The sequence below is a fragment of the Microcaecilia unicolor genome, chromosome 4 (assembly GCF_901765095.1).
Source record: "Microcaecilia unicolor chromosome 4, aMicUni1.1, whole genome shotgun sequence".
Lineage (NCBI taxonomy): Eukaryota > Metazoa > Chordata > Amphibia > Gymnophiona > Siphonopidae > Microcaecilia > Microcaecilia unicolor.
Genome location: NC_044034.1, coordinates 140,442,759 through 140,469,089, shown reverse-complemented (window position 1 = coordinate 140,469,089; position 26,331 = coordinate 140,442,759). Strand labels below are relative to the sequence as shown.

General features: G+C 41.8%; 1 protein-coding gene across 3 annotated transcripts in view; it reads right to left on the bottom strand.

The window, feature by feature from the left end:
• Nucleotides 1–26,331, bottom strand: part of WT1 (WT1 transcription factor) — a 91,765-nt gene that overhangs the window by 53,656 nt on the left and 11,778 nt on the right. For all 3 annotated transcript variants that reach the window (XM_030200660.1, XM_030200661.1, XM_030200662.1), the window contains exon 2: nucleotides 1,815–1,937. In XM_030200660.1, coding sequence (XP_030056520.1) covers nucleotides 1,815–1,937 — 123 coding nt within the window. The remainder of the gene's footprint in view (nucleotides 1–1,814; nucleotides 1,938–26,331) is intronic.

Below are 26,331 nucleotides of genomic sequence, written 5' to 3'. Positions count from 1 at the left end.
TACATATTAAAGTGAACATGGTGCAGACATTGTGGATTAAAGTGAACATGGTACAGATGGTGCATATTAAAGTGAATGTGGTGCAGATAGGGGCGTATTTGTACAAACACACTCAGGAGAGGCATTTGAGTGCAGCACAGGTACACATATGTTACATGTTAAGGTTCAGGCCTACTTATGAGTATGTGTAAATGTCAGCTCCAATAATCTAGTGCTATTTCACCAGAATTTGTGCTAGCATTTACAAAGGCGCATAAGGGTCACTTTACTAAACCTCAGTAAAATCTGGGCATAATGTAGGTTTCAGCAAGACACAGTAAGCTCAGAGTGAATGTGGCTTTTCCAGGGCTTTTGCAGGTCATGCACTAATGTTTCCAATAACGTGATACCTGCAAAGAATTAACATGGGAGCATTTGTTGCCTCCTATTTAGAAGACACTAAGTGCCGGATTCTATATAAAGTACCCAGATTTGTGTAAGTGCCCAAGATGCACATGCAAATTAATTCCTTAATGAGCTCAATGACATTAATAATTGGGTCCTAACAACCAACTATTAATGCTGATTGGCACTCATTAATATTTGCTCTTGCATCATGCTGTGCACTATTCTACAAGATAGTGTGCCTAACTCCCATAGTGTGTATCTCAAAAGGGGGCATGGCCATGGGAGGAGAATGGGTGTGTCAGGGGTATTCTGAAAATATGCACACGTAGTTACAGAATACTGTGCCAGTGCATCTAACGTGCATCAGCATTTACAGCAGGCTTCAACAGGTGTAAGTCTTGCACCCAAAATTAGGCATGAGATCCATATGTAAGCATTTTCTATAAAGGATGTGCACCCTTTACAGAATAGCAACTTAGCACTGTTTTTTTTCAGCACCATTTATAGAATCCAGCCGTAAGTGCTCCGGTGATAACTCTGCACTATCCTGTTAATGCAAGCTAATCAGAATGTGCTAACCAGAAAACATGAGAATGCCCACTTTCCACCCGTGACACCCCCTCTTAAAAATATTTTTTTTTAAATTGGTAACATGCAGGTTAGTGCATGCAAACAAGCAGATTACCACAAAACGCTTTATTGTATTCTGTGGTAGCCTATTAGCATGTGCTAACTGCGCATTAAGGGCTTAACACCCTTTAGTAAAATGACCCCCATAGATGCTTGTATGTCTTTACAAATATATAGTAGGTAAAACTTAGCCACCTTCCTGCCCCTATTAACCCAGATCAGTGATTCCCAAACTGAGTTCCTCAAACTCTCTTCAGGGGTTCAAGAAATTAGATTGTAGAATCTGTTGGTATGAACATATATATGTTTACATAAAGGGGGGGAGGGGGTCCTGAGACGAGAGGGGGGAGGGGGTCCTGAGACGAGAGAGGGGGTGGGGGTCCTGAGATGAGACTGGGGGGAGGAGGGGGAGGAGGGCGGAGGGGGAGGGGCAGGTCCTGGAACTCGAAGGGGAGGGGTGCCTGGAACTGAGGTAAGGGAGGGAGGCAGGTAGGGGGGGCCTGGAACTCAGAGGGAGGGAGGCAGGTAGGGGGCATGGAAATCAGAGGGGAGGGGGCCTGGAACTCAGAGGACGGAGGGAGGGAGGTAGGGAGGGGGCCCTGAAACCTTGCTAGCGCCCATTTCCTTTCTGTTGGAAATGGGCCTCTTTTACTAGTGTTTACATAAATTGAGGGCTCCTCAGTGTATGAAAAAATATTTTAGGGGCTCTGCCTTCATAAAACGTTTGGGAATCACTGACCTAGATCCTGTTATGAAATTAACCCTCATTATGTGGTTAGTTGAAATGTCGCTGTTACCTAGAGAAGTCGGTTGACTGATTGGATCCTCATGCTTGAAAGAATGGTTTGTAAATTGTGCTGTATGGTGAGAAGGTGTGTGACCATAACTTGGCGTCCCATCAAATGTCACTGTACTGTAACCTTTCAAAAGAAAGACAAAATCTGAGTTAAAAGATTAGCCTTGAACTTCTTCAGGAGGTGACATCCTTCCAAATATTCCCCAGAGGACATGCAAAGCTATGGTATTTTTCCTCCAAACATCTTCCCATCCAATAAGATATTCAACTGCTGTAGATACAAGTAAAAATCTGTCTTAAATCTCGATAATCTATCAACACTGCTGACAAACAACAGATTCTGTAATGCTTACTTATTAATTTATGACATTTGTTCCTCTAGTAAGAAAGTTCTCAAGGTTAAATGCAACCCACAAAAATTCACAATTTTTATAAAAATACAAAATCTAATCAGACAATAAAAAGGAAGCTTGCAGAAGCCAGAACACAGCTCCAAATCCAATTTTAGAACAATGAAAGCCCACCCACACATCAGATAAAAACAGTGTATCCGAATGTGAAGCCCCCACCCTGTGCATGTCACAGTGTTTGTGGACTAGAAAAATGCAATGACTTTCATACTGGAAGTTGCATTTTAAATATTTCAGGGAAGGTTATGAATAAACTCTAAATATTACTGGGATCCTTCTACTAAGCTGCAGTAGAAAGTGGCCTTAGCACACCCTTACGCGGGTTTTTCCCACGCACTAAGGCCATTTTTAAAACAGCTGGAAAATGGCCAATTTTCTATTTTCTCTATAAATGGCCATGTGCTAATGTTACCTTTAGCATGTGTAACTAGAAAACCAGTCTCCGGGTAAGCAAAAGAAAAAAGGAAGAGCTACTGTATGTAGATGCATCCGTCAGCAGAAAGAACGGAAAGTAAGCTTTTGCCTGCGCAAGCTGCGAGTTGAGCACAAGCAGCACATCTACATAGCTCTTCCTTTTTTTGACAGGACGTGACTGGTGGTTCTGAAGCAGCAGAGGCGAAACAGGGGTCAACGTTGACCATGGTCAGAGTAACATTGGAAGACAGAAGGAAAGCATACACCTTCAAGCTAAGTACTTTTACATAAAGTTAATGTAATTTAAGACGGAAGAGTTGAGCGCTTTTCTATGCAAAAAGAATATAAGCAAGCGATACAGACTAGGAGGTTTTTTGCCCATGATGAAGAAGTCCTAGCCCTCCTTCTGCAGAACAGCGGAAGAGGTGCTTCTTGAGGCGTTTTCCTCCTAAGAATTAATTTTCTTTCGCTTACCTGGAGACCGGTTTTCTAGTCATATATGAAATAATATTGATGAGAGAGGAGACCTATGCCCCTTTAGAAGTATAGTTCATCTCTGCATACCATTAGCACGTGGCCATTAAAATAATTAGTGGTTGAGCACTTACGATGACTATTTGGTAGGTGGTAAAGGCTCACATGCTAAAGAATTAGTACACAGTACTGTAGCTACACTAATTAGCACAGAAATGCCCACTCTCCATTCTCCCAGACATACTCCTTCCATGCAAAAATTATTATTATTATTTTCCACACAACACCCACCATTCTCAAACTAACTGTAGGACGCCTGAGCGCGTCCTGCGGTAAGTCCTTTTAAGCTGCAGTAAGCGCATGTTAACGCTTTCTTCAGCTTAGCAAATGGACCCCACTGTTTTTTAAACATATATTTCTTAGTAGAGGAAAGGGCAATCTTAATATCTCAGCTGTCATGATATCTCTGAACTCTCATTGGAAATACAGCATCTTGAATTGTACTATTCTGCATTGATGTTACTGTATATTGAATTTATTTATTTATTTTAGATTTAACTCACACCTTTTTCAGTAGTAGCTCAGGGTGAGTTATATTCAGGTACACTGGATATTTCTCTGTCCCAGGGGGGCTCACAATCTAAGTTTGTACCTGAGGCAATGGAGGGTTAAGTTACTTGCCCAAGATCACAAGGAGCAGCAGTGGGATTTGAACAGACCATCTCTGGATTACAAGACCTGTGCTCTAACCACTTGGCCATTCCTCCACTCCACTCCAGTAGCTGTATTGCTGTCTATGTGGGTTGTAAAATGTTTAGACTCTCCATATTTGCAGTACATAAATAGGAATAAATGAAATGCAATGCAAAGAGTATTCAATGGGTTTTTCCTAACACTTCGGTGCAGCAAATTCCTCTTATTCCCAATATCATTGTATAAGGCACTTTTTTTCCTGGTATTTCTGGCACAAATGAATATAATTGTCATGTCAGTGTGAGAGTCACAAATATTCTATAGGTAGGGCAGTACTTATCAAGTGTCACAATATATGAGGAAAGCAAAAAAAAAAAAAACAACAACAATGGATACCTAATATCAATAAAACATCAACCATAATAATCCATATCAAAATGCATTAAGGAGCCCTTGTATTAAAGAGGTTAAGCACTTAACAAGCAGTTAATTCTCAGAGACAGGCTCCCATGCAACTGCATTTTAATAATAATAAGAAGAAGAAGATGTATATACCATTTCTATGGTTTACAATGATGTGAGAAAAAAGTACATTTAGAAAGAACTGAGAAACCCAGCGAATAATTACAATTATAAAGTAACATAAAATAATTCTAAAAACCTAATGTACATATTTGGGAAATAGCCAGGATTTCAAAATGTTTCAAACCCTTAAATAATTAGTTTCCCATCTTGTTGACACAGGTAGTAAATTCCAGAACATGGGGAATGCATAACAGAACAACTTCTTGATTTGTTGAATTTAAACGAGCTGCTGAAGCCGATGGAATCTCAAGTTTGTTGGTATATATTGACCACATGGGTATTAAACAGGATCTAACTACTTTTAAAAGCCTCAGAAATAAGATGGACAATTTCCATATAGAAAATTTAAAACAAAGTATAAAATCTTAAAAGCAATTCTCACCGCAACTTGCAACCAGTGAAGCTCTTTTAATAGAGGAGACACTCTCGTCACATCAAGTTTCACGTTTATTTATAACTTTCTATCCCGCCTACAGGAAGAACCATCGAGGTGGCTTACAATCTAAGGGGCCCTTTTACTAAGGCGCTTAGGCAAGTACGCACGTCCATCGCTTGTCAAACTGGAACTACCGCCTGGCTACCACGGATGGTAATTCCATTTTTCGCGTGCGTCCAAAACACTTAGTAGAAACTATTTTCTATTTTCTACCGCGTGGCACTTACCCGGCGGTAATCAGCAGTTTACGCACACTGATGCTTAACGCCCAGTTAGCATGTGAGACCTTACTGCTAAGTCAATGGGTGGTGGTAATAAGATCTCAGGCCAAAAATAGAGACAGGCTGGTTTTAATTTTACCGCACATCCATTTTTGGCCACAAAAAAGGCCCTTTTTCCCAGACTCGTTGAAAAATGGATCTGCACGCATCCAAAACATGTGCCTACACCAGGGCAGGCCACTTTTCGGTGTGTCTTAGTAAAAGGGCCCCTAAATAAACAAAGGTAACAAGAAAAAACAAATTTTATGCAGACAAGACCTGAGACAACTGGACAATTGGAAAGGGGGGGGGGGGTCAAACTACAATTTTAAATAGTAAAGATGGGATGGTTAAGACAAAAGGTATGTCCTATTTTGTACACAGTCACAGCAGAGTCCACAGAATTCCAAAGGCAGAGCTTAAAGATAGAAAATGCATCCTTGAAAAGAAAAGTTTTTAAGTTCAGTTTTAAATGTGTTCAAGGATTGACATTGCCTTAGATGAATTGGTAATGAATTCCATAATTCTGGTGCTTGAATTGAAAAGATGCTTGTCTAATCCTAATCGGGGTAGCATAATTGTTTCTGCATGTTAAACCATGTGCTACTGAATTTTTTAGTCAGGGATGTGGCATGAATAGAGAGTGAGTGTGGAAGCAATAGACAGCTATCATGTGACACAGAGTTAATGTAGAACCACAGTGGGAGAGGGTACCATGCGCTAACCAATGTTAATAGATGACTTGGGAACACTCTTTTTGATGCAGCTCATAGGAAACGGGTGGGGACAGAGGCAAACTTTGTCCTCCTATCATTCTGTACTGGAAGACACTGGGACAATCACCAGCGGGAAGAGGAGGAAGATAGGAAAGCTTCTCTCTGGGATGGAGAGTATAAGGTCAGCCCTTCCCAGGAATTCAAGAACTGCAGATGCTCTTTTCTCACCGCTAAACCCTGAGCAGCAGAGCTGACTTTTCCCTTGTGGGGCAATGACCCCCAGATTCTATACATGATGCCCAAAACTGGGCGCCGCCAAGAAGTGTGCAAAATGAATGCCAGTAACTGAGTGCTAATTGACACCAATTTGGATATGTGCACACCTTACTGCATGGTGTTCTATAACAGTGTGCACTCAAATCCCATCGTGCACAACCCAAAAGGGGGCGTGGCCGTGGGAGTTGCATGGTAGGATCAGGGACGTTTCTACAGTTTGTGCAGTGCAGGGGTGTAGCCAGACTTCGGCGGAAGGGGGGGCCAGAGACCGAGTTGAGGGGGCACATTTAGCCCCCCCAGCACTGCCGACTCCCCTGTCATTGCCGACCCTCCTCCCGCCATTGCCGACTGCCGCCGCCGCCGCCACCACCAACAACAACTTTGACCCCCCCCCCCCGTGCTGACCCTCTCGACCCCCCCCCTCGCCACCAACCCTCCCCTGCCACCACTGTTGCCTACCTTTGCTGGCGGGGGACCCCAACCCCCACCAGCTGAAGTCCTCTTCTTCTGGCGCAAGGCTTCGTTCTGTTTCTGAGACTGACATCGTGCATGAAGCCTTGCACCGGAAGAAAAGGACATCGGCTGGCAGGGGTTGCGGTCCACCGCCAGAAAAGGTAGGTGATGGCGGGTTGGCGGCGGGAGGGGGGTCAAGAGGGTCATCGGCAGGGGGGTCCAGGGCCAAATCTACAGGGGCCCAGGCCCCTGTGGCCCCACGTAGATACGCCACTGGTGCAGTGTTATAGAATACTGGTACCCAAATTAGGCACCAGGAATTATACCTGGTTTTCAGCAGGCATAAGTGCTGTTGCCCAAAATTGGCACTCGATGCTATTCTATAATGGCTGCTCATCTTTGAGGACCCATTATAAAAAAGCATTGGGTGCCAATTTTTTTCAGTACTGATTTTAAAGTGCCATTTACTGAACTTAGCCCTAAGACCAAAATCCTATATATGGAATGTGACAAGGCAAGCCCCAGAGATTCCCCAGTGAAGCAGTTGAGCCCAGAACTACGGGTCCCAGAAGTCCTTGCAAAAATGAGAGAAGAGAGTAATCCTAAAAAAATGGAATGGATTCCCAGCCCCAGCAGGGGGAGCAATGGCTCGAGGCAGGGTGAACCTGTTACTCCCTTCCCCACTAGAGGGAGAGGGAAGGATGAAGCTCAGTTTCCCTGACTTCGCCATCAGTATATAATTCCCCCCAGCTTTGAGAAGGGGAGAGCAGATTTCCTGGAGGCTCCCAGTCACCAGGAGAGGGGGAGACGAATGGAGAGAGAGATTCCATGGAGTATATGGAGGAAGGAAGTAACCTGCCGCTAGAGCTGCCTAAGGGAGAGAAGCCAGCTACCATGGAGTGGGAGAATTCAAAGGTTGCCCTGCCCAGCACTTGAAGGCAGTGGAGGAGGCCACACCGGGCATGGTGCTGAGAGGTGGGAGAAACTGCCAACCCTGCTCTTTACAGGGTTCCCTCTGTGCTGTGAAAAGGCAGGTGATTTGTGGTATTGGTTTGATGTGCAAAGACTGTCCATGAAGATTTGTTCTGAACTGTTGTGCTATATTGGAAGTGTGCTGAACTCTTACTAAACCCTTCTGAAGGAGGGGGAAGGGAAAGCTAATGCCCTAATAGAAGACCTGAGCGTTTGCTGAGAGATTTTGGGACCTGGACTGTACCTTTTTTTTCTTTTAAAGATTATCTTATGACTGACTGTACCTTTTTCTTTTGAAGACTATATTAAGAGGGCTGTACCTTTTGTTTTGAAGAATACATTATGATTTTTGGTATGAAATTGCCTTGATAATAAAATACTTTGGCCCTAAGTCCCAGTATCAGCAACATTCTGTCCTGGAACCCTGGGAGCCCCGCAGGCTGGCTCCACCCAAGAGGAGGAAGCGGACCCCCCCCCCCCCCCCTTTACAGGAAGATAAAACAACAAGGCAGACTTTGGCAAAAAAAAACAGTTTTTTATTAATATATTATCAATAGAAATCAAACAAAATAAAACATGGAAAAAGAAAATAAGATGATACCTTTTTTTATTGGACATAACTTAATACATTTCTTGATTAGCTTTCGAAGGTTGCCCTTCTTCGTCAGATCAGAAAAAGGGCAACCTTCGAAAGCTAATCAAGAAATGTATTAAGTTATGTCCAATAAAAAAGGTATCATCTTATTTTCTTTTCCATGTTTTATTTGTTTGATTTCTATTGATAACCTTTAAGAGTGGACTAACACAGCTACCACACCTCTCTACTTATTAATAGATTAAAAGTTCCCAGAAATTTAACATAAAATGTCTGACATGGCCATGTGTCGCCAGTATAAAATGGCTGCGTCAGGGCCAGTGGGTCACCAGCTGATATTAAATTCCAGAAAGAGCTTGACTGGTGTAACTGTTAAAACATATGCAAGCTAGATTCTGGGATCAGTCTCTCATAAAAACGCTGTGATTGTAGTGAAAGAAAACTGTGTTTTATCTTCCATATTGGATTTGGTGGACCATCTGCCTTGCTGCTTTTTTACTCAAAATCCTATATATGGAGCTGGAAAAAAAAGCACTAACCCCCCCCCCCCCCATCTCCCCCCCCCCCCCCCACCCCACCTCCGCCCGATTCATACAAATTTAGGCACTGTTCTGATTTGTGTGCACAATTTAATTGAATAACAAGCCTAATATTGGCTTTTTACAAGCTTTAATTGGCACTAATTAGATTTAATTGGGTGTTACGCCCCGAAAAAGGGTGCACAGAAAGAGGACAGTCATGGGCATTTGGGGGTGGAACAGGGCATGGTTTTGAGTTATGCATTTCATTGCAGAATAAGGGAGCTCTACGCATAAATGTAGGCATTGGCATTTGCATCACATTTTCACTTAAGCGCTATTCTGTAAACCGCACTGAACGTTAGGCGCAGCTTATAAATATAGCTTAAATGGGGGGTTTTAAGCTTCATGTACTGAATCTAGCCCTAAGTACTAGTCTAAAATGGTGTGCTCAGTTGGGGGTTGTTTATAGAATAGCGCTTACAGTTGGAATCCGTGCCTAACTATTAGGCGTGAGGATTTACAACAACTGAACCCTGGCGCAAATCCCCATACTTAAAGTAGGCATAGATTCCCCCAAATTCTACAACACTGTGCACAAACCCTAGAAACACCCCTGACCTGCCCATGCCCCTTCCACGGCCACACCCCTTTTCAGATCTGTGCACTAGAATTTATACACGCATCTTTACAGAATATGCCTAGCACGATGCGTGTGTAAATTCTAATTGTTACCAATTAGCATCAAGAATTGATTCTTGGTGCTCAGTTACCGGCACTAATTGGTTCATTATTCAATTAAATTGCATGCGGAAATTGGAATACGCACTCAAATTTCGGCAAGCAATTTTGAGCACCATATATAGAATCCAGAGGTAAATGCTTAGCCCAGGATTTAATGAAAATGATAAATGCAAGTGTGACAAACCTTTTTGTCCTACTTTAAATATTAAAATCAGGAAAAGCAATGAGGAATTATTTGCTAATCGCTTAAACTGGATACTACTGGTACAAAGTGGGCTGAGTAGCTCTTCCAAACTCCAGTTAAATATTTCTGATTTTAATAAACTGGAAAACAGCCTTTAAAAATCTGATTTTCTCATTACCTGAATGTTTTAAGTACAGTGTAGGCCTTCCATGAACGCTGCAAACTCCACATTTCGTTAGCCTGGGGACGAGGGATTAAGGGCACGTCAGAAGACACCGCCAACAGCTGCCAAAATATTCCTCTTACTTCTTATTAGAATGTTTTTGTTTAATTTGATGAAAACCTTACATGCTACAACTTAAAACTCTTAAGAGTATTCAAACAAATTTGAAACAATTTACAATTACAGTGTATATTTTACAAAGCATAAACTTTGTTCTGTTAGTAACAAATAGTTACTAGCTTTGATTTATGTGGAATTTCTTTAAATAGCTGTATTGTTTATGTCACAGATTTATTTGTCTCCAAGAGGTGACTGGCTTGTCCAAAGCCTGACCTTAATAGGGGGATGAGCCACTCCCCGACCTGAATGGTGCATTGGCGGTTATGGTGGGCTCATCCCATGAGCCTAGCTGGCCAGGGAACCATGCAGAGGGGGTTGAGGGGACAAGGAGAACCTGAAGGTACTAGAAAGTGCTAGAGGAAGGGAATAGCTGTTAACCCAATTGGGCAATTTGCTTTTAAAAGTTTATCGATAGGAAATCCTCTGCTAGTGGGGAGCCTTCACTGCTATCTTAGGGAGGGATTTTGACAGCGATATTTAATTGAGCGCCTCTGAGCTTTTTCGGTCTACTGCTTGGTGGAAGTTGGGGCTTGCAATAACTCACCAGCAGAGCTGTGACTTTTATCCAGGGGCATAGCCAGACTTCGACAAGAGGGGGGTCCAGAGCCCGAGGTGAGGGGGCACATTTTAGCCCCCCCAGGCGCCGCCGACCCCCCCCCCCCCCCCGCCCGCCCACCTGACACCAACTTTCATCCCCCCCGCCACCGCTGCCGCCGCCGCTGCAACCCTCTCAACCCCCCTTCTCGCCGCCAACCCTCTCCTACTGCGTACCTTTGCTGGCAGGGGACCCCAACCCCCGCCACCCGATGTCCTCTTCTCGGCTGCGTGGCATTGCCGAATGATCTGATCAAGTTTGAATCTGTTTCTGTGCGTGCATCTGACATCCTGCATGTACAACGTGCAGGACATCAGACGCACGCACAGAAACTTGATCAGATCATTCAGCAAGCAACGCCGCGCAGCCGAGAAGAGGACTTTGGCTGGCGGGGGAGGGTTGGCAGCGAGAAGGGGGGGGGTCGAGAGGGTCGCGGCAGGGGGGTCCAGGGCCAAATCTACGGGGCCCAGGCCCCCGTGGCCCCATGATAGCTATGCCCCTGCTTTTATCCAGGCATTCTTTCAATGAAGACGCATCTGACCATGGATACTTAAGCTAAGAGCATGCTGAAAAGGAAGTCCTTTAGAACAAATCCTAAATATTCACCAGATGCTGAATTTTAGGCCCAAGCTCTGGAACTCAGGTATGGAGGGTCCCAGAAAGCAACAAGGCAAACGATCTGCAAAATCCAACGTGGAGAACAAACCAGCAGATCAGTATAATATCCAAAATACTTTATTGAAGATATCGTATGTTAGACAAATGCCCAACACAGGCCGTGTTTCGTCCAACAAAAGGGCTGCGTCAGGGGCTAATTAGTATCTTTCTTAAATAAGAACAGTCGCAAATTGCATATCAGGACAAGGATAAAAGGAATTTCTTTAAAAAACCAGCATAAGCAGCACAAAACAGCGTCTCCTGTTGTGTCGCCAAGTGATCGGTAAAAAGACTAGCCCCTGATGCAGCCCCTTTGTTGGGCGAAACACAGCCTGTGTCGGGCATTTGTCTAACATACGGTATCTTCAATAAAGTATTTTGGATATTATACTAATCTGCTGGTTTGTTCTCCACTCAGGTATGGAGGTCCATGCCCGTCACTAGTGCTAGCTGCTATGACAGGGTATTGTTTAGATAAGTTTCTGCTACTGTGACACATTGAAGCTCATTTTCAAACTGCTTAGTCTTACAAAGTTCCAAAGGTTACTATGGAACTTTGTAAGTCTAAGTGCTTTGAAAATACAACTTTTGGACTCCTCACTGCTGAGTGCAGGTACTCTGGTTTTTTATTTTGATTGTGATATAAAAATCTTGCCTTATTTTGGCTTAGGTAAATGTTTACCAATAAACGAAGCTGGGGCCTGTGTTACTCCAGCCACTTGTCCGGTCTGGTGATTTGTTATATGTGCATTTTCAATATTTAAAGTGCTAAATGTTAATTGTTATTTGTATTTATTATTGTGGGTAAGAAAAGGTGGGGGGGGGGGGTGAATTGTCTCATATCCCCTGTTAATGGAAATGCAGAAAACCTGTTTCTAATTCTGGGAATGGCAGGATAAAAGAATTGGGGGATTCATCGGATTAACCCATCATACCCCAGACATAATTTCAGCAAAGCAATGTCTTCTTTCAGAATGGCAACTGTCTGCATTTTTGTGGGATTCAAGATGGTTACTAAGAAGGTTTTCCATCACTCTGCAGCATTCATTTCCATCTGTGGTCCATACATTCATATGCATCCAGTTCCACAGATGCTGGGGAGAGATGCACAATTAAATGGATATTGACGGAGACTGGATCTTTGCAGCATTATTTATTATTTTTTCATACATGTATATGTGTATGTATGTATTTACCACTTTTGTTTTAAGAAATGTATCCAAGGCACTGTACAAAACAGTTTATTATTATTCAATTCAAATCAATTATTGTGTACCGCTAATATCCCCTTTCCAGGGTTCAGTGCGGTTTACATTCTAGGTGAGACAAAAGCAGATGGTGTTAGTGTGAGGTATGAGAAACATTAGAGAAATAATACATGAGACTAAAGACATTAAAGGAAAGGATAATGGATGATACTAGGAGAAAGAAGTCAATGATGGATTATTATAAAGCAGTCTTTGGGAAGAGAAAGGTTTTTAGCCTCTTCGTGAACTTTTTTTAGCCTCTTCCTGAAGTTGAGGTAGCTGTTTTCTGTTCTGATGGGAATAGATAGAGAGTTCCATATTTTAACTCAAGTACAGGGAACATAGAGCTGAAAATCTTCTGATTTCAAATTGTCTTTTGAAATGGTGACGCTAGCATTAGTTGTTCTTTCACTCTGTTAGACTGGACCAAACATAGTGAAGCAGTCTTAGCAGTTCAGAGGTGAAGCCCTATAGGATTTGAAACACTAAACAAGCAGCTTTGAACCTGAGTCTTTCTGCTATGGGAAGCCAGTGCAGTTTGTTTAGATGAGTTGAAACACTAGTATCATCTATTCAATCTGTACATTAGTCTTGTATTTTTTTCTGATATTGACACTTAATACCAAGAAATAGAGCATTACAGTAATCCAAGTGAGGTAGAGCTAACTAGTAGTGCGAAGGCTTTTTGGTCAAAGAAAGTTCTGACTAGACGTAGCCGTCTCATTATGAATAGTTTTTTCTTCCATAGCTGATTATGATTTGAGCCTGCCATGAGTGGGAAAGTGTGGGGTACAAATGTAATAAAAAAAATTTAATATGGGAAGAGAAGGTGAGTAAAGAATCAAGAAAGACCCCTAATACTGTGGTTTCATATTAGACTGTAAAGCTTTGACCATTGGACAAAGATATTGATGATGGGACCTAAACTCCCTGATTTCGGAACCACAGGACCTTGGTTTTTTGCGCATTCAGTTTCAGTTTATTGGCCAGGGCCCAGGTGCTAACAGCAGTCAATCTATTCACTACAAACTAAGTTGCATCTTTGTTTGATGCTGTTAACGGTAAGAGAAGCAGGGTGTCATCCATGTAGGATAACAGTATTGAGGTGTATTGAGGCAAGGGATGACATAAAGAGATTGAACAGGATAGGTGAGAAGGGAGATCCCTGCGGAGGAGACCAATAGTTGGGTGTTTTGCTTGACAGAATAGCTTCGATTTGAAAGGAATTCACTGAACCATTTGAACACAGTCCCTGTTATTCCTATCTGATCCAGGAACTTGAGTAGCAATGTGTGGTCAACTGCATTGAACTTTGCCGATATATCGAATTGGAGACAAATTACTTGGTCACCTTTGCATAGGTGTTGGTTGACATCTGTAGTTAGAACTAGCAGCAATGTTTCCATACTGTGTGACGATCTGAAGCAAAATTGTGACCAGTGTAAATCAGTGGCGTTCCTAGGGGGGGCGGTAGGTGCAGTCCGCCCCGGGTGCACGCCGCTGGGGGGGTGCCATGCGCGCCTGTCCTCCATTGTTCCATGCTTCTTCTCTGCCCTGGAACAGGTTACTTCCTGTTCCGGGGCAGAGAAGAAGCATGGAACAATGGAGGACAGGCGTGTGCGGCACCCCCCCAGCGGCGTGCACCCAGGGGGGTTCCTTCACGGGGGGTGTCCTTTCACTGGGGGGGTCCGCGCTGCGTCCGGGGGGGGGCGCTGCACCCGGGGGGCGAGGTGCATCGGCGATCCGCCCCGGGTGTCAGCCCCCCTAGGAATGCCACTGGTGTAAATTAGAAACTTTTTCCAGACAAAAAGAGAGTTGTTTACTAATGTAGGTTTCTAATGCTTTAATAAAAAGGGGTATGCTTGCCACTTATAATGACAATATGGCCACAATAAAATGCTCAAATGCCAGCATAGTGCGCAATTAGAACAGCAAGGTAAACTTGGGAATAAGACAATAATAATAATATCATATACATTTATAAAAATATAGCAAGCCATTCATATTACAATAAGATGGAGGCACTGCCCTCAACTGTACAAATAAAACACTGAAACACATTCATATAATTAGAGGCTTCAGAATATACATGAAAATATCTTAATAAAGAGTGAGGAGTTCATGTGGGGATGGACAATATATAGTATAATAATAATAATAAAACTTTATTTATAACCCGCTATATCTTTAAAAGTCTAAGCGGGGAAAAAATCATATACAAAATATATAAAAAAACAAAACAATAAAAATGATTTCTTTACACAACAAACTTTACAAAAATCTCTACAATTCTAACATACAGCAGATTAAAATTTGCATGGTATTAAAATAATTTATACATCAGATGAACCAAAAGCCTGAAGAAATAAATGAGTTTTCAAGAAAGGAGATGAGAGAATAAAAAGCAGGTGATTCACTTGAAGGAAAAATTGCAGGTGCAGTGGGATAAGATGTGAGCAACTGATGTCAGGAAGTGGGTAAGTGCTGGGAGCTCTTTCTATTTGTATTCCCTTTCCCAGAACCTGGACAGCCTGAACTCTTTCTTCAGGTCTTTGGTGTCCTCTCACTTTTGGTCATTAATTTTCTATAAGACCAATCTTTAGATTGGAATTCCATCTGAACCGCCTAACAATCGTGCTGGGTTGCCCACTGATGGCTTGGTCGCGACAATGTTGGACCATGTTTTGGTCCTGTGCAGCTGTCTAGCGGTTTTGGGCTGGGCTGATGACCGTGTTCCATCACCTGTGGTCTCTCACACTGCAGCAGTCGACCCTCCTTTTGTTTGATGCATATTTATTTGATGGGCCTGACTCGAAGGAATGTAGGGGTTACTTGCAGATAGTAATTTTGATGGCTCTTAAAATGACTTTGTTTTCTTGCATGTTCCCAACAGCACCCTCACCATAACACTGGCTCATGTATATGCTTTACCAGATGAGAATGGATTGGCTTCAGATCCGTGATTTTGCAACTGCTACGGGTTCCCGTTTTTGTGCAATGTGGGAACGCTTTTGGCAGACTCTCTCCTCCCAGGCTCGGAGTTGATTGCTGAACATGTGAATGTTGCTCTCTTTGTTCTATAGGCTTTTGCACAAGGCTCTTTAGGTGCATGGCTCCCGTAGGTAAGGGATGAGGGGGGGTGGGGAGGGAGTATGGGTTTCATTTGTACCTGGTTCTTTTGGGTATTGGGTATTTTCACACTTTCAAGAGTGGTTTTTCTGTATTAGCATGTGATAGATTCCACATTTTTATGTATTGGTTCAATAATTTCAATAAAAATGATTTAAACATAATTAGGATTTTAAACAGTGATAGGTTTTAGAAACTATAATACCATTGCCCAGCTAATGTTAATGAAAGAGGAAGTGTGGACTAGATTAACTATAGGAGACAGTAAGACAGGAATTATAGAAATAAATGTTCTTCAGAAATTAAGGACTAAATTCTATATTTGGCACCAAAGAAATCGATGCCGATGGAAAAGCGCCTATGGGTATTCTATAAACCACGCCCAAAGTTAGGCCTGGTTTATAGAATACGCGTAGTACGTCCATGCGACTTAAATTTAGGCACAGCCAATGAAAAGCTGGTGTAAATGCCCACACCTAACTATAGCCATGGAATGGGCTGTTCTATAACACTGCGTATTAATTGTAGGAATGCCCACAACCCACCCATGCTCCTCCCATGGCCATACCCACTTTTGAGATCCACGTGGTAAAATTTACTTGGACTACTTTACAGAATATGCTTAGCAAGTAGTGCGCATACATTCTAATTAGTGCCAATTAGTGCTGGTAATTACTTGTTAACATCCAATTATCAGCACTAATTGGCTTGTTAACCAATTGTGTTGCATAAGCAAATCAAAATATGGCCAGATTTGCGCACACAACAACTATAGTCACACTATATAGAATTGGGGATAAGAACATAAAAATGCTGGGCTGGGGGAGAGCAAAAGTCAATCGAGCTCAGCATCCTCTCTCCAACTGTGGCCAATCAGGGTCCCCAGAAAATACCTGGCAGAATAGATCCACTCCGTACACTATTCTCCCTTCCAAGGTCTACAGTACTTGGATAACAATTGTTTATGGACTTTTCCTCTGGGAATCTGTCCAAACTTCTATTAAACTTCACCACATCCCCTGACAATGAAGCCCACAGTCTGTTGAGTGAATAAATACTTTTTCCTATTTGTGTCATAGAGTGTTTGAAGATATAAATTCCTCATTTATCTGTTCCTACCCACTCATGATTTTATAAACCTTTATCATATTGTGTCTCCATTGTTTCAGCAAAAAAACAAAAAAAAAACCAAACAAACACCACCAGGAGAAGGGTGATGCAAAACAGGATGAAGCTTTTCCTCAGCATTTCAATGTAAGGACTGTAAGATTCGATTTTATTTGGGGTTTTCTATTCCGCCTTTAAACCAGATGGTGCAAAGCGAATTACAATATCCAGAGACTTCCATTCAGAAGGAATTTACAACAATAATCTCAAAAACAGCAACAATCAATAATAAACTTTCAATTTCAAATAAAACAGAATTATTGACTTTTCAAAAAGTATGTCTTATGTGCCTTGCGGAAAGAAAAATAAGGTGTGATAGTTCGTATTTATACATATAACCCCTAATATTCAAAGCTATTTAACCCACCAGACATAGCCACTGACTGGTTACATAGCATATCGGTGCCTAACCATGAACATTCAGCGAGTGATAACCGGTTATCTCCTGCTAAATATCCACGGTTAGCAGCTAACCAGCTATATCACACGACATAGCTAGTTAGGGGTGGATATTCAGCATTTAACTGGCTATGTTCAGCACTTAAAATAGGCCTATCTTTAACTGCTAAAAAGTTAATGGGCTAGCACTGGATATCGGCTTAACTGGTTCATTTTTTTTTTCAAATTCTTTATATCAGTTTGAAAATAGAAACAAAGCATTTTCAAAGAAATAGCATGAAAAAGGAGTAAGGTAGCCATGTTAGTCCACTCTTGTTATCAATAGAAATCAAACAAAATAAAACATGGAAAAGAAAATAAGATGATACCTTTTTTATTGGACATAACTTAATACATTAATACAAATGTATTAAGTTATGTCCAATAAAAAGGTATCATCTTATTTTCTTTTCCATGTTTTATTTTGTTTGATTTCTATTGATAACATGGAAAAGGAGAAATGAATGTCCTCACTAATTAAACAAATACATTTTCCAAGCCCACATCGAGGGAGCTACATCAGATATATAAAAAAAGAAAAAAGAGAAAATAACATCATAGTGTATCATAACTGCTTTTTAGCAATTAACCCCCCCCCCCCCCTCAGATATTCAACGCTGGTTTCCGGAAATGGCCTGGCATTGAATATCCAGGTTTAACACCAGCAGCAGACAGCAAAAATGCTGCTCGCTGCCGCTGGTATAAGAACACTTGCATCATCGCAGCGAAGAAATGCTTGTGATGACCATTGTTCCCTCTAAGTTGAGCGGGAGTCCTCCACCTACAGTCCTATCAGTGGGCAGCACTGTTTCACTATCACATTTTCAATAGTGAGGGACAGGCAAGCTCTGCAAGACTCCAGGGAATCTGCTTGTCCCTAGTGATTGAAAACCCAATATTGAAGCACTGCCCCCCACTGGCAGCAATGTCGTTGGAGAACTGCCACTGAGCTTAGAGGGAACAATGATGATGATGATGTGTCTTCACTGGGATTGGGAGAAGGGATCTTCAGGAAGGTTACTTAAACCAGCCATACGCATGACTGAGAATGCACATTCTGTTTTATTATCCTGTTACTACATTACTTTGATTGTTATCTGTGCTAATCTTCTTCTCTTTTCTGTTGGTCATACTTGCAACATTTGGTATGGTTCAATAAAATCTACTAAAAGAACTCACCTGAGCTGGTATCAATAAGAAAAGTGAATTTTTATTGTTCTGATGCTATGCTTAAATCAGCCCTTGTTTATCGGTTCTTTTCTCTTCCTCTATTTCTCTCTCTCTCTCTCTCTGCACACACACACAGACTCACACACACACACACACACACACATATAGACTCACTCACATTTGCACACACATACATATACACTCACTCACTCACTCACACACACACACACATATACACTCATTGACACACACACACATACATACATGCACACACACATATACGCTGACTCACACATATGCATACACACACGTGCACAGACACACACACATGTACACACATACATACACTCACTCACAGAAACACACATGCGCGCGCGCACACACACACACATATATATATATATATATATATATATATATATATATATATATATATATATATATATATATATATAAATCTTACAGCCTTTAAATTTAAATGCACAGACACTCACTGCATGGTCCTTCTGCCTGATGGCATATTTTTATTTTTGTATTTACTGATAATGGCCTGAGGTTATATGTGTTCAGGGTGATTTTATAAACCATTTTTTGTGGGTAAAACACTAATTTACATACATAACTAGGTTCTTATGAAATACCATCCAGGGTCAAAGTATACACCATGACATGATGGCACATACTTGCCAGTAGGGCTGTTCAGGAGCAGAGTTTGCAAGTAGACACAGAGATCATAAAATACAACAACCTCCAGTTGTACTTGCACAATCCAGGCACCGACATTTACATCATTCAAGAACAGGAGCCACTTCCCCTACACACATAGAGGGGCTCATTTTTGAAAGAGAAAAAAATGTCCAAAAAGTGTCATACAGCAGCATTTGGACGTCCATATCAGTATTTTCAAAACCTATTTTGCAGATGTCTATCTATGTAATTAATCTGCAATACGTCCAAATCAGAAGGGGATGTGTTGGGGGCGTTTCAGGGTCAAGCTTAGGACATATGTGTGTATTTTTGGTGTTTTTGTGCATGAAACTCCATTAGCAACAGATCTATAATTAGTATAATTCCGCATGTAGTTTATTGCATGCAAATTTTATTCCAAATCCAAATCAAAGCTACTGCACTGCAAGATCAGAGCAAGTAGCTCAAAATTTATTTATTTATTTATTTATTGCATTTGTACCCCACATTATCCCACCTTTTTGCAGGCTCAATGTGGCTTACAGAGTGTTGTTATGATATAGTCATTACGTGATTTTAAATAGTTGGTAATAAGCTGAAGGTACTGTAGATGAGGATTTAAATGGAAAGGTGATAGGTAAGGTCGTGTGAGAGGTTTTTGAAGCACTTGGGTAGTTTAGGAGTGGTTAGTTTCATTAGGATTTCTTTTGTAGGCTTTGTTGAAGAGATATGTCTTCAAAGATTTGCGAAAGCTGGTTAAGTTGTCCATGGTTTTAGCATATGCCTGTTTGTATTTAATTCCTTTACAGCTGGGAAAGTTCAAATGGAAGAATTTGCGGGCTGATCTTTTGGCGTTTCTGGGCGGCAGGCCCACTAGATTTAACATGTAGAGTTGGGCGTCTGCGTGAATGATTTTGTGTACAGTCGTGCAGATCTTGAACTCAATTCGTTCCTTGAGCGGTAATCCAAATTTCACAAGATCCAGCACACAGAAATGTCTTTACAGGCTAGGTTTGCAAAAAAGATAACTACACCTGACTGAGATATTCTTATCCTTTTTTTCTAGATGGCATAGCAAAATGTTGGCACAGGTTTGCTACTTGGCTCATTTGCATAGATAGAAATCTATAGAGTGAAATTCTGTGGGTTAGAACATTGCTCTCACATGACACTCTGTTACCCACAAAGACAGATACAGATCTATACACAGAAAAGCAAATTGTAAACAGGAGATACTCCATAGCAGTGCATCCCTTCTTTATCCTCCTTGCCTTCCCAAATTTCTGTGATCTGGTAGCCTTGTATTTTTGTACCACTGTGTTTCTGTATCCCTGTTCTCCCCATTTTATACACTGCTAAACATACTTTCATGGAGGCTATGAGACCGCTTGAGTTGATTTCTAAACTGATTTATTCCAGTTCTGATACCAATAGCAATGCACAGGATAAATCGGGGTTGTGTGATTTTTGGTAAACAGTTTGCTAAACTCTGTTTTAATTAAGAATATGCACAATTGCTCTTTGCAGCCCAAATAAACCCATAAGAACGTAAGAATTGTCAAATTCAGTCAGACCAATGGTCCATCTAGCCCAGTATTCTTTCTCTAACAGTGGCCACTTGGCCAGTTCAGGTCACTAGTACCTGGCAGGATCCCAAAGGTAGATAGATTCCATTCTACAGACCCCAGGGGTTGAGGTCTGTGGAAAACTTAGAGGTCGAAAAAGCCCAATGGTTTCTGGACTTTTTCTCCAGGAATTTGTCCTAATCTTTTTCAAACCCAACTACACCAACAGCTTTTATCACATCTTGTGTAAACAAATTCCAGAATTTAAATATGTGTTAATTGAAGCAAATATTTTGCCCAGTTTATTTTAAATGTACAGTTTGGTACTTTGTGGCTTTTGCTCCCTATCCTTTTATTTTTTGATAGACTAAACAACTGATTTACATTTACCAATTCCATTCCACTCAGAATTTTGTATCATATCTCCCTCAGCTTCTCCAAACTGAAAAGCCCTCATCTCTTTAGCTTTTCTTCACTGGGAAGTTGTTCCATCCCTTTTATCATGTTGGTCACATGTCTCAGTACCTTTTCTAATTTTGCTATATTTTTTTTTCAGATGTGACGACCAGAACTGCACAGCATTAAAGATATGGTTACACCATGTAGTGATACAGCAGAATTACGAGTAGAGGATTTCAGCATACTGTCTATGATGAGGCCTAGATATTTTTCCTGATGTGGAATCTAAATGTGTTTATAGTTTGGGTTATACAGTACTTCCCTAAATGCTTCAGTTTACATTTGTCCACATTAAATCTCATCTGCCAACTGGATGGTCAGTGTCCTACAATTTCTCACAGTCCACTTGTAATTTAACAACTCTGAACAATTTTGTGTCATCTGCAAATTTTATCACCTCACATTTGCTCCCATTTACAGATCATTTGTACATATGATAAATCAGTAGTCCCAATACAGATCCCTGAGGCACTCCACTAGTCACCTTTCTCCACTGAGGAAATTGATCACTTAGTCCTTCTCTCTTTTAACCAATTCCCAATCCAGAAGAGGACATTGCCTCTTATCCATAACTTTAAATTTCCTCATAGGCTTCTCATAGTGGACTTTATGAAATGCCTTTTGGAGGAGTGGCCTAGTGGTTAGGGTGGTGGACTTTAGTCCTGGGGAACTGAGGAACTGAGTTTAATTCCCGGCACAGGCAGCTCCTTGTGACTATGGGCAAGTCACTTAACCCTCCATTGCCCGCCGCATTGAGCCTGCCATGAGTGGGAAAGTGCGGGGTACAAATGTAACAAAAAATAAAATAAAATCCAGATACACTATAACCCCATTTTGCACAGGGAATCAATGTGGGAAATGCGAAGTTCAAATTTCTTTGGTACTTTACAAGAGGCTTTGAGCAATTTAAAGCATTTTGTAAAATGCACATAAGCATGACAGTAAACAAATGTGTATTTCCTGGCACATACAGCAGGAACAGTAAAATACCACAAGTGATCCCTGAGGTGATTCTCAGGCTCATTTTCAAAAGAGAAGGACACCCATCTTTTGACACAAATCGGAAGATGGACGTCCTTCTCCCACAGTCATCCAGATCAGTATAATCGAAAGCCGATTTTGGATGTCCCCAACTGCTTTCCATCGCAGGGATGGCCAAAGTTCAAGGGGGCGTATCGGAGGCGGGACTTGGGCGTGCCTAACACATGGACGTCCTCAACCCATAATGGAAAAAAAAGGGCGTCCCTGACGAGCACTTGGACGACTTTACCTGGTCATGCTTTTCTTACAACCAAGGCACAAAAAGGTGCCCAAAATGACCAGATGACCACCGAAGAGAATCGGAGATGAGCTCCCCTTACTCCCCCAGTGGTCACTAACCCCCTCCCACCCTCAAAAAATATCTTAAAAAATATTTTTTGCCAGCCTCAGATGTCATACTCAGGTCCATGACAGCAGTATGCAGGTCCCTGGAGCAGTTTTAGTGGGTGCAGTGCACTTCAGACAGACGGACCAGGCCCATCCCCCCTTACCTGTTACGCTTGTGGAGGAAACAGCGAGCCCTCCAAAATCCACCAGAAACCCACTGTACCCACATCTAGGTGTCCCCCTTCACCTGTAAGGGCTATGGTAGTGATGTACTTGTGGGTAGTGGGTTTTAGGGGGGTTTGGGGGGCTCAGCAGACACGGTAAGGGAGCTATGGTCCTGGGGGCAATTTCTGAAGTCCACTGCAGTGCCCCCTAGGGTGCATGGTTGGCATCCTGGCATGTCAGGGGAACCAGTGCACTAGAAATGCTGGTTCCTCCCACGACCAAAGGGCTTGCATTTGGTCGTTTCTGAGATGGACGTCCTTGGTTTCCATTATCACCGAAAATCAGAAACTACCAAGTCTAGGGACGACCATCTTTAAGTATGACCAAAATTTCAAGATTTGGACATCCCCGACCATATTATCAAAACAAAAGATGGACATCCATTTGGTTTCAATAATACGGGTTTCCCCGCCCCTCCATCGGGACGTTTTGCGAGGACGTCCTCAACAAAACTTGGACGTTCCTTTCAATTATGCCCCTCTATGTGGTTTACAATTTCTATTACAGGTAATTTCCAATCTCCCTAATGGGCTAGCCCAGTATCCTGTTTCCAACAGTTGCCAATCCAGGTCACAAGTACCTGGTATAAACCCAAATAGTAGCAACATTCCATGCTACCAACCCTAGGGCAAGCAGTTGCATACCCTATGTTTTTCTCAATAACAGACTACGGACTTTTCCTCCAGGAACTCTTCAAACCTTTTTTAAACCCACAAAAGCTAACCGCTGTTACCACATCCTCTGGCAATGAGTTCCAGAGCTTAACTATTCTTTGAGTGAAAAAATATTCCCTCCTATTTGTTTTAAAAGTATTTCTATGTAACTTCATTGAGTATTCCCTAGTCTTTGTACTTTTTGAAAGAGTAAAAATCGATTCACTTTTATCCGTTCTACACCACTCAGGATTTTATAGACCTCAATCATATCCACCCTTAGCTGTCTCTTTTCCAAGCTGCAGAGACCTAATCTCTTTAGCCTTTCCTCACATGGGAGAAGTTCCATCCCCTTTATCATTTTGGTCACTCTTCTTTGAAACATTTCTAATTCCGCTATATCTTTTTTGAGATACGGCAACCAGAATTGAACGCAATACTGCAGGTGAGGTCGTACCATGGAGTGATACAGAGGCATTATAGTATTCTTGGTCTTATTTACTATTCTTTTCCTAATAATTCCTAGCATCCTGTTTGCTTTTTTGACTGCCACCACACACTGGGCAAATGATTTCAGCATTTTGTCTTTAATGACACCTTTTTAAAAACTGGTGTTTGGAGGGGCCATCTTCCAATCTGCAGCTAACATAGGTAGAGACACCCTGGATTCTTTAACCAAACAAATAATGGATCTGTACAGGGCTGCAGCTCTATTAATTACAGAACAAAACATCCCTACTAGATAAGTGAGGAACCCTCAGATAATTAGCAATGCCAGAATGAACTAGCAAAACTGGTTCCATACTGATCTTACAACCTCATCAGTCCCAACATTTTACATTTCATCTTTTATATCTGCATGGAATTCATAAATGTCCATTAAAATCAACAAAAATATGTTTTGTGTAGCATAAACAAGATCCCTTTATTCACTATGGGGTCCTTTTACAAACATGTTAAACATTAGAGATGCCCATGTATTTCTATGGGAGTCTCTAGCATTTAGCATGTGCTAATTATTAGCGTGCACTAAAAACGCTAGCGCACCTTTGTAAAAGAAGCCCTATGTCATAATCACTCATCTAAGATAAAGGCACAAACCTTTATAAATAATTATATGTAGGTTGCCCACTCTCCCCAATATTTTAGTGGAGTGGAACAGGTGGACGTCAATCGTTTGTTTACTCTTTCCAAAAATACTAGGACTAGGGGGCATGTGATGAAGCTACAAAGTAGTAGATTTAATACGAATCAGAGACAATTTTTCTTCACTCAATGTGTAATTAAACTCTGGAATTCATTGCCAGAGAATGTGGTAAAGGCGGTTAGCTTAGCGGGGTTTAAAAAAGGTCTGGACGGCTTCCTAAAGGAAACGTCCATAGACCATTATTAAATTGACTTGGGGAAAATCCACTGCTTATTTCTGGGATAAGCAGCATAAAATGTATTGAACTTTTTTGGAATCTTGCCAGGTATTTGTGACCTAGATTGGCTACTGTTGGAAGCAGGATGTTGGGCTTGATGGACCTTTGGTCTGTCCCAGTGTGGCAATACTTATGTATTTATGTACTAAGTAGTGAAAGCATGACACGGATGTGTTTCCTTATGGAAGATCTGAGTATACAAATGAGGAGTGGGTGTGGATGGGATGCATGGGTGGAAGGTGGTTGGAGAGGGGACCATGATAGAAGGTGAAGATAGAACTGAGGGGGGGCAGAGTGTGTGTGGCACTGCTTGCATAGCATGTGGCTGGATTCAGTGTGTTTCAGTGGATGGGGTGTTTGTGTGACAGTGACGTGGAGGGGCATTTTCGATATGATGTCTAAGTCCAACTTTGAACATTTTGCAAAAACCGTCCAAAATCCAAATAGGAAAGAAGGTCATTTTCAAAAAAGAAAAAAGTCTATTTTTTGTTTTCAAAAATACTGTTTCAAACAACGTTTTGTGATTTGGACATTTTGTTTTTTGGTCCATTTTCAAAAAAAAAAAAAAAAACATCCAAGTGCAAAACGCACAAAATCAAGCCATTGGGACGTAGGAGGAGCCAGCATTTTTAGTAGACTGCTCCTTCTGACATCCCAGGACAGCAATAGGGCACCCTAGGGGGCACTTCAGTGGACTTCATAAAATGCTCCCAGATACACATCTCACCATTGCTCCCTTGCCTTGTGTGCTGAGCCCCACAACTCCCCCTCCAAAACCCACTACCCCCAACTGTACACCACTACCATAGCCCTTACAGGTGAAGGGTCACCTATATGTGGGTACAGTGAGTTTCTGGTGAGTTTTGGAGGACTCAATTTCCTCCACAAGTGTAATAGGTATGGGGAGGTGCACTGCGTCTAACACTAGACTCCTCCAGGGACCTGCATGCTGTTCTAATGGACCTGAGTATAACATCAGAGGCTGGCATAGATGTTGGTAAGTAATGTTTTTCATCACATTTTTGGGGGGTGGAAGGGTTAGTGACCACTGGGGGAATAAGGTGAGGTCATTCCTGATTCCCTCCAGTGGTCGCGTGGTTATTTAGGGCACCTTTTTGTGCCTTATTCATAAAAGCAGGTCTAGCTCAAAACGTTCAAGTTTTAGTCCTGGCCGGTTTTGTTTTGTTCCATTATGGCTGGAAAACGTCTAAGTCTTAGGAACGCCCAAGTTCCGCCCTGAACACACCCCTGGAACTCCCTCTTGAGATTTGGATGCACTTCTGGTGGACTTCAGAGAAAAATAGGTTTTGAAAATGCTGATTTCGATGTTTTTGTGAGAATAACGTCCAAATGCAGACATATGCCACTTTTTGGATGTTTTGCTCTTTTGAAAATGAGCCTGAATGTCACTATGTAGGCAGAGTGTGATCAAAGCCAGTATGTTTGAGTGGGTGGAGGTTGGAGATGTCTCGAACTTTGTACTTAGGACAGAATGCAAAGATGGAGGGTGGGGAGTGTCTCCAAATAAGTAATTAGGATTTATTTAAACAAGGGTGCATGGGTGAATGGGTGAGGTAAGTGTCACTGAGTGGATTTGAGGGGAGTAAGAGAGAGGCTGTGTGGCTAGTGACTGACTTGGTTCAATGCATTTGAGTGGATGT